The sequence below is a fragment of the Cebus imitator genome, unplaced genomic scaffold (assembly GCF_001604975.1).
Source record: "Cebus imitator isolate Cc_AM_T3 unplaced genomic scaffold, Cebus_imitator-1.0 Scaffold686, whole genome shotgun sequence".
Classification (NCBI taxonomy): domain Eukaryota; kingdom Metazoa; phylum Chordata; class Mammalia; order Primates; family Cebidae; genus Cebus; species Cebus imitator.
This window is the reverse complement of record NW_016108001.1, coordinates 20,688-30,569: the sequence shown is the minus strand read 5'-3', so window position 1 is coordinate 30,569 and position 9,882 is coordinate 20,688. Positions and strand designations below refer to the sequence as shown.

At 44.1% G+C, this 9,882-nt stretch overlaps 1 protein-coding gene across 1 annotated transcript in view; it reads left to right on the top strand.

Moving 5' to 3' along the window:
- The window catches only part of MICU1 (mitochondrial calcium uptake 1), a 155,263-nt gene that overhangs the window by 141,445 nt on the left and 3,936 nt on the right, over window positions 1-9,882 (top strand). Inside the window, exon 9 of the mRNA XM_017518561.2 lies at window positions 7,301-7,390. Coding sequence (XP_017374050.2) covers window positions 7,301-7,390 — 90 coding nt within the window. The remainder of the gene's footprint in view (window positions 1-7,300; window positions 7,391-9,882) is intronic.

Sequence of the window (9,882 nt, the reverse complement as noted above, 5' to 3'; positions counted from 1 at the left end):
TAGAGACGGGGTTTCACCATGTTGACCAGGATGGTCTCGATCTCTTGACCTCGTGATCCACCCGCCTCGGCCTCCCAAAGTGCTGGGATTACAGGCTTGAGCCACCGCGCCCGGCCCTTTCTCTTTCTTTTTAAAAAATAAATAAATAAATAAAGTTAAGAGAATGAATATTTAAACAGTTTGAGAGGGAAAAGCAAGTTAATATTGGATGGAGTCTCACTCCCTTGCCCAGGCTGGAGTGCACTGGCATGATCTCAGCTCACTGCAGCCTTTGCCTCCCAGGTTCAAGCAATTCTCCTGCCTTAGCCTCCTGAGTAGCTGGGATTACAGGTGTGTGCCACCATGCCTGACTAATTTTTGTATTTTTAGCAGAGATGGGGTTTTGCCATGTTGGCCAGGCTGGTCTCAAACTCCTGAGCTCAGGTGATCCGCCTGCCTTAGCCTCCCAAAGTGCTGGGATTACAGGCGTGAGCCACCACGCTTGGCCTGTTTTAAAGGTTTTCTTGCAAGGTGACTTGACTAGTCCTCTGTAAGTTCTCTCCTAATGTACTCATCCCCTGCACCTTCCGTTCTCTCTAATCAGGTCTTAGCATTCCTTCCTGCTTTTAATACTGTATTCAAACAGAAACCCCCACCCCACACCACTCACTACCATACATGCGCAGTTGGTCTCTTTTCTACTTTAGAATTCAGATCCAAAATGTACCTCCTACCAATTACATACTATTCCATCGTATCCCATATGTGTGTATTAATATGTCTGATATTTCTTCTATATATTTCTCCATCTCGTGTATGTGTACATACACACAGACACACACACACACACACACACGTGTCCTCCACTAAACTGTAATTGCCCCTAGGTGTGTCAGCTGAAATCATTGACTGCCTAATGGTGCTTGCAGAAATGCTAGCCCTTTGTGGAAAAGATGTGATGGGGATTTTTAATAAACCCAGATACAATACTAGGCAATGGCAATAAATCTTACTGCCAAGTCAGTTTGTACCAAATTAAGCATGTAAGCCCATTGAAGCCGTCATCTGGGATGATGCTCTGAGACTCAGAAAACAGGTCTTCTGCATGGTGTGTCCTGGAAGTTAGGAGCCAGGACTAGCAGCATCACCTCTGACAGGCAGGCAGCCTGAGTACATGGGGTGGGGTGGGAGTGGTCAGCCTGCATTGGGCCTAAGAGTACGGTGCAGAACAAGGAATTGGTATCATATTCATCACCCGTAGACTGCATTTGCTCTTGGCTCCTTAAATTGCTAGTTCTCCTAAATGTTGTCCTTTCCCCTTCCCTCACCCAAGAACTAGGTTAAAATGTGCATTTGTATTAACAAAAGATCATGGAAGAAGATACAAAAAACAGGACACGTGCTCTTTAAGGAAACCTCCTCCCCCTTGTTCCGCCCAAACCCATCTGGGGATGCACTTAAGAAAACAAGACATCTGCATCACCACCAGCCTTTCCAGGGCTGAAGCAGAACCATCGCCCCTCACTTAACCTTGGCTGTCACCAGCCAGCTTTTGATTTTCTCCACCGCAGTCAGGTAAGGCAGGAATAGTCACATGGCCACACAGCTTAGAGACTGTCAGCCCAACTTGTTGTACCACCTTTCCAAACACCTTCGCATTAGGAAGAGACAGGTAGCTCCTAACTGGGTCATGCTGCCTAAAGCTGTATCTGTGCGTCAGAGGCAGCTGTGGAGAAAAATTTCCAGGGCCTCCTGTGTTCCATGTGCTTTTCATTAGATTGCTGTTGAATACAGTTTTTAAGTTGTCCCTAAAATTGTCAGTATGAGTTCCTAGGGAATACTCAGTGTCTTCCACTGTAGAGGGGAGTCAGATCCGTGGCCAGCCTGTAATTAATGCTGGTGCCTCACAACTCCCAGTTATTCAATTGTTCATCCCTGACCAAAAGCACTTGAGTATTTCCCATGTGACTTTTCTTTCACCTAAACCCTTTCTCCTTAGGGTGACAGATTCATGGAGGAATTGATGTTGTCCATATATGGAAGGGATCATATGGACCCAGTGTGTATAGGGAAAGAGTACCAGCCAGAATTCGAGACCCAGCTCTGTTACTATCTAGCATTGTGACCCTGGGCAAATTATTTAACCTCTCTGGATTTCACATTTCCTCTGAGGTATCTTCCCATTCTAAGATTCTCCGATTCCAAGTGGACATTTGGGCTCCATCACTCCAGAGCTCTTCTGTTTAACTATTGTGGTGAACAGATTTATGTAATGTAGTTTCTGATACTATATCACACAAACTCGGTGTTTCTCTCCACTGTTGAAATAGCCAGTCATGAATTATGTGTGAGAGTAAATTGGGGACCCGACACAACTCAGATTCTGCCTGGACTTTGCAAAAAACCAGATGGTACCAGATTTTTGAGTGCCAGTTGAGCCCACTTCTGCAAATTCTCTCCCATCCCAATCTAACAGAAATCACCCAATTGCACTTAAACCCATTGTTCAGGCAGCTGGGCCGGATTTGTACAAAAATACATAGTATTTGGAAAGCTAGGCCATCACTGGGGTGCCTTCAAGCTCCCTGTAGACATCTTTCAGATTGGGAACTGGAATCCCAACCATCAATCAGTTATCATCATCAAATAGGGAGGCCAGAATTCCAGTACCAACAACTGGTCTACATAGAAAAGTCGAGACCTGGGGGAAAACTTGTTCTGCTTGCTGTGATTTCATTATGACTTTGGATTCAGAGATATTAGAAGCAAATATGAATGAACCAACTCTCAAGACAAGCTGTCAAGCACTTGGTTTATAATCTGCCATCATCCCACTCATCCCAGGTGCTCCTAGTTTGACAGCTTACCAGCTAGTTAAATGTTTGCTTCCTGCATTGCTCTGATTCTTACCCCAGGGGCCTATCTGAGGATCTTGTACCATGAAAGGGGACCCCAGCTACACAGTTTGCTGGCTAACATCCCAGTGGTTTGGACTACAATAACTTAGCAGCCCTAGTTCTTCCTCCTGTCATAGGATGGACACCAGAGCCCTCTCCATGTGAGGTGGAACATAATCTATAACTTTCTGTGAAGAGATGGCATCTGTAATGAGACATTCTTGCTGGAGGCCTCCAGAAGTCCCTATTCTACAACCACTTAATACCACTGTAATGAGCCTCTCACTAGAAATTGTTAAGAGCTCTCACTGACATCCTTGAGTATTATTTAGTTAATGGTTTATTTACAGGAAAGGGCACCATCTTCAGGGGAGAAGATGAGTACTTGAAATACCAAGACAATTGCAGAAGGCTGTGCCCTGAGAGAACGGAAGAACGGGAAAGAGCAAAGGAAGTGAGAACCATGAGGTTGATGTGAAATGCAGAAAAAGGAGCGGTTAACAGAAAGCGTTTGTGTTTATCTAATACAGAACAGGTTCTGATCCCCTTCTCAGGACACATTTCTGTGGCGGCGAAGAGTAAAGCTGAAGGCAGTCACAGTTTGAGCGCTTCCAGTTCCTTCTGATCTCATTCTTTTTTCACTGAGTAATCTTTTGCAGTTAATCTTCTGAGGTGAATGGAGATTCCTTAGTAGCTTTCCTACTGAGAAGTATAATGACCAGCTGTCATCAGTGTAGTTCTCTTAACAGTTACTATTCTCATTGCATATTGGCCTGATTTCTGTTCCTTCTGTGGGCAGGTTAGTTCGCAGGAAAAGTTCCTGAACCAAATCAAGTATCTAGATTTTTTAGGCTAAATTTCTAAACTCTAGAGCTCTACACTCTTGCAGATTTCCCAACACACATCTCATGAATATCTACCACAGTATCTTATACTTCAGTCTTTTAGTACCAAGGAATGTTAATTTCTTCTTCACCCTAACTCAGATCCCGGGAGAAAGATGGTATGAACAGCAACCCAAAGCAGCAGAAGAGGAAACTGGCTCTAGGCATAGCCTGGCTTGCAACCAATATACCTTTCCTCTACCCTCTGCCACATAAAATCTTCTGCTATTTCTGTGTATTTCCACCCTATCCCCACACTCAGCTTCTAGAAGACACCAATAAACCCTTCTTTGTGCTAGTAAGCTGCCTCAGCAGTTACCTGGTGGCATCCCTCCACTTGAACATAAGAAAATTAAATCTAAAGAGATCAAGGGACTCCATCCAGGTCACACAGCATGGTGGTGGTGGAGCCAGAACTGGAGCCCAGGTCCTGTTACTCCAAGCGTGGTTTTCTGCCGCATCACTTTGCTCCTCTGCATTGCTCTGGTGTCTGTATCTGCTGACGTTGGGGGCACTGTGGTGATATATTAGTCCATTCTTGCATTGCTATAAAGAACAACCTGAGACTGGGTAATTTATAAAGAAAAGAGGCTTAATTGGCTCATAGTTCCACAGGCTTTACAGGAAGCGGGGCTGAGGGGGCCTCAGGAAACTTACCATCCTGGTGGAAGGGAAAGAGGAGGGAGGCACATCTCATGGCCAGAGCAGGAAGAAGACAGAGAGAGGGGAGGTGCCACACACTTAAACAACCAGACCTCGTGAGAACTCGCTTACTATCCTGAGAATTGTAAGGGGGAAATCTGCCCCCATGATCCAGTCACCTCCCACCAGGCCCCTCCTCCAACATTGGGGATTACAATTTGTTTTTGTTTTTTGGTTTTTTGTTTTTTGAGACAGAGTCTCGCTCTGTCACCCAGGCTGGAGTGCAGTGGCACAATCTTGGCTCACTGCAACCTCCACCTCCCAAGTTCAAGCGATTCTCCTGCTTCCACCTCCTGAGTAACTGGGACTCTTTTTTATTTTATTTTAGTAGAGACGGGGTTTCGCCATGTCGGCCAGGCTGGTCTCGAACTTCTGACCTCAGGTGATCCACCCGCCTCAGCCTCCCAAAGTGCTGGGATTACAGGCATGAGCCACCACGCCCGGACTGGGTATTACAATTTGACATGAGATTTGGGTGGGGACACAAATCTAAACCATATCAAGTGAATATATGGAGGTGATAGAGGCAAAGTGAAAGATCAAATGTTAAAAATAATGACAAAATGGGCTGCTAACAGGAACTGAAATTATAAGAATGCAATAAACAAGACACACTGGTTCTAGTTTAAGTTCACTTGGCTTCTGGATGAATCTATTGTGATGATTATAGAGAGCTCTTCATTACCAGCATAAATGGAAATTAATCCTTTTCTTTCCCTTATATTTTACCTCACTTAAGAGTATGTCCAGAAGCAATAACATGATTTATAGGTGTGGCTAGATCAGGTTTGAGGATAAATGAGAGGGAAGGCAATGGAAATTGCCTAGTCCTTCCTGTCTTGTCTTTCATGAGAACCCAATTCTAACATGATTGCTAGTGTTTAACAGTAAATGTCAGGGAAAGAGAAAACTGCAAGAGAAAAGTGATTTGCTAAGGTCTAAAAATACATATACTTTAAAAGAAAGATATGCATCCTGAACTATTGGCCATGCGTGGTAGCTCACACCTGTAAACCCAGCACTTTGGGAGGCCAAGGTGGCGGATCACCTGATGTCAGGAGTTTGAGACCAGGCTGGCCAACATGGTAAAACCCCGTCTCTACTAAAATAAAATAAAAAATAATCCCAGTTACTCAGGAGGCCGAGGCAGGAGAATTGCTTGAACACCGGAGGCAGAGGTTGCAGTGAGCTGAGATTGTGCCACTACACTCCAGCCTGGTAGACAGAGTGACTGTCTTAAAAAAAAAAAGAAGGAAAGAAAGAAAGCTATGCTTCCTGAACTATTAAGACAAGGGCCAGTGCATATCCCAGTGGGCTCAGTTGGAAGAAGACTGGTGCAAAACCAGTAGGGAGGAGGCACAGAGCTGGGCAAGGAGCGCTCACTGTGCAGGCAGTTAGCTGTCAATCAGTCACCCAGGCACATGAAGCCTTAGTGTACTCACACCACAGACAAGCCTCCTTATTCCCACCCCCTTTATATATTCCTATAAACATGTATGTACATATATAAAAATATATATGGCATAAAATGTGCCATTGTAACCATTTTTAAATATACAAGTCAGTGGAATTAATTACATTAATTACCTTCACACTGTTATACAACCATCACTATTTTCAAAATTTTTCCATCACCCCAGACAGAAATTCTGTATACATGAAGCACTAACTCCCCATTCTCCTCAGCCCATGGTAACCTCTAATCTACTTTCTGTCTATAAACTGAATATCAGGCACTTTTTTTTTTGAGACAGTGTCTCACTTTGTTGAGCAGGCTGGAATGCAGTGGCATCATCTTGACTCATTGAAACGTCTGCCTCCTGGGCTTAAGCCATCCTCTCACCTCAGCCTCCCGAGTAGCTGGGACTACAGGTGCCTGCCACCATGCTGGGCTAATTTTTTTTTTTTTTTAAGAGTCTCACTCTATCGCCAGGCTGGAGTGCAATGGCACAATGCCAGCTCACTGCAACTTCCATTTTCTGGTTTCAAGCAATTCCACTGCCTCAGCCTCCCAAGTAGCTGGGACTACAGGCGCGTACTACCACGCCCGGCTAATTTTTTGTACTTTTAGTAGAGACAGGGTTTCACTATGTTGGCCAGGATGGTCTTGATCTCTTGACCTCGTGATCCGCCCGCCTCTGCCTCCCAATTTTTTGTATTTTTTATACAGACAGGGTTTTGCCATGTTGCCCAGGCTGGTCTTGAACTCCTGAGCTCAAGCAATCCACCCACCTAGGTCTCCCAAAGTGATGGGATTGCAGGTGTGAGCCACCGTGCCAGCCCTAGGCATTCTTTTTTTTTTTTTTTTTTTTTTTTTTTTTTTTNGATCAAGTCGTGCTCTTGTCACCTAGGCTGGAGTGCAATGGTGCAATCTCAGGTCACTGCAACCTCTGCCTCCCGGATTCAGGTGATTCTCCTACCTCAGCCTCCTGAGTAGCTGGGATTACAGGCACCTGCCACCATGCCTGGCTAATTTTTTGTATTTTTAGTAGAGATGGGGTTTCACCATGTTGGCCAGGTTGGTCTTGAACTCCTGATCTCAGGTAATCCACTTGCCTCAGCCTCCCAAAGTGCTGGGATTACAGGCGTGAGCCACCACACCCGGCCAACTGAGGCATTCTTACTATATATACCTCCTAAAGTATAGAAGCAGTAGAAAAGAACAGAACCTGAGGTGAAAAGGAGTGAGGTTATGGATAAAAACTAAATTATCATTTTCTTAAACATGACTTAAATTCAGTTGAAAACTTGTTTTATGACTGAACTGTTTTATCTCCCAAATCAGAGAAAGCAAAACGAAAGTCCCTCTGCTGTGCTAATGCACCTTTCTTTTTTCAGTGACCATGCAGCAGGTGGCCAGGACGGTGGCTAAAGTGGAGCTCTCAGACCACGTGTGTGATGTAGTGTTTGCGCTCTTTGATTGTGATGGTGAGTGGGGCCCTCTGGAGTCAGGAGGGGAAACAGCCTAGCTGCCTGTAGAGACCCTATGTATAAGGGAGCCTTGCAGACAGCATCAGTGTACCAGCCCATCCTCTTCAAGCTACCCCCCTTTTCCACATCAGCAGCTCAGCCCTCGCCATGCATTGAGAAATCGAACCCCTGGCCCTGGCTTCTGTTTTCCATTTCTTCTTTTTGTAATTCCAATTTGCCTGTAGGCCCAAATTAATTTATGACCATAAGGATCTTAAAAATGGAAACAAAAATGTCAACCTCAACTTGCTACTTAGTGGATATGGAGCACTTAAGTATCTGTGTCTTTAGAAAGACAGTACTGATCTCTCCACCTCCGAGGGCACATGCCAGTCAGTCGTATTCCATCTCCATGGCATTCCAGCTCCACACAGTGGTCTGTTTGTCTGTGGCCACTCTGCTCTGTCATTTAGCCATTCAGGAGATCTGGTTCTGGTTCTACCTTGACATTATTTTTTAGGTGTAGTAGCTGATATACTAATAACAACATCAACAATGGATGCTTACATTTTTTTCAATGTATACTATGAGCGAGAAAGTTAATCTGCTATTTAATCTTCTGACCTAGGTATTGTTATTGACCACTTTTTACTGATGAGAAAACTGAGACTCGAGAGGTTAAGTAAATTTCCTAAGGTCACAAAGATAATTGTATTTGGGAGGCCGGGGCAGTCAGATCACCTGACGTCAGGAGTTCAAGACCAGCCTGGCCAACATGGTGAAACCCCATCTCTATTAAAAATACAAAAATTAGCCAGGCACAGTGGTGTGTGCCTATAATTCCAGCTACTCAGGAGGCTGAGGCAAGAGAATCACTTGAACCCAGGAGGCTCACTCTTACAGAGAGCAGAGATTGCACCACTGCACTCCAGCCTACGCAACAGAGCGAAACTCCATCTCAAAAAAAAAAAAAAAAAAAGATAATAGTAGATGGCAAAACCAGGATTTGAACTAAAGCTGTACTGCCCCTCTGTTCTATTTAATGTATTACCAACCTCTCTTAACTTATAGCCAGTATTAGTTGTTCATCAGCCTCTAGAAAGCTGGGCTAATGGAATTCAAGAGCCTGCGCAAAAGCTCCAGTCTATGGAGCTTCTGGTCCCAGCATGATGAATCACCTCTGGGCTTTTTTATTCCATAACTTGGTTCTGTGAGCTTTTTAAGGGTAGTTGCAGGTCCTTTTCACCTTCCTGTCGCCTCATAGGACCTTGGATAGTACTTCGCACATAATAGGTATTTATTAACTTGAATTATTTATATTATTAAGTTGAACTTGAGTGCTCTAGCCTTGGCTGGGCTGGTGTTTCACACCTGTAATCCCTGCACTAGGAGGCTAAGGCAGAAAGACTGCCTGAGCCCAGGAGTTTCAGACCAATCTGGGCAACATAGTAAGACCTCGTCTTTACAAAAAAAATTGTTTTAATTAGCCAGGCATGGTGGCACATGTCTGTAGTCTCAGCTACTCAGGAAGCTAAAGTAAGAGGATTGCTTGAGCCCAGCAGGTCAAGACTGCAGTGTGCCATGATCATGCCACTGCAGTCCAGCCTGGGTGACAAAGTGAGACCCTGTCTCAAAAAATAAAATTAAATCAATAAAATAAATCTCTAGCCTATACCCATAAAATCAAGGTGGAACTCAAAGGAAGCTGTAGGGCTAGTTTAAGGAGATGGCCTCACTCTCAGGTAGGGTGGGTTTACTCTCTACAGCTGCCCTGTTCACAGTATGATACTACCAAGGCACATGTGGCTATTAGCTACATTTAAATTTAAATTAGCTAGTGGTTACTGTATTGAATAGCACAGAGAGAAAACATTTCCCACATCCCAGAGAGTTCTAATGCACAGCGCTACTAGACATATATTAACTTTCTCCAGATTTTTGTTTTCACTCTGATCACTTCTAGGTGATTTATATTTTTTCCAAAAAACATTTGTTTTTATTGTTTTTATATTTTTTGAAGCCAATATCCAAGAGCTGGTCTGTGAAGTAAATATGGGAATAAATGCAACTAGCTTCTGAAGTCCCCCTGTTTCCCTAGAAGTCCTGGGACATGATGTTTGATTTTCTAGATTTTCAGAAAGAGCTCTGTCAATATCTACCTAAGTCATCTTTGGAAAATTATTTAACATCTCAGGTTTATTTTCTTAATCTAGAAAGAAAAAGGTATACTTAATAAAAAGCTATTGTTATTTTTACCACTACAAGATCTTAGGTCAAAATGCCAGGCCAGGTGTGACGGCTCATGTCTATAATTTCAGCACTTTGGGAGGCAGAGGCAGGCAGATCATCTGAGGTCAAGAGTTCGAGACCAGCCTGACCAACATGGTGAAACCCAGTGTCTACTAAAAAAGACAAAAATTAGCTGGGCATGGTGGCGCACGCCTGTAATCTCAGCTACTCAGGAGGCTGAGACAGGAGAATTGCTTAAACCCAGGAAGTGGAGGTTGCAG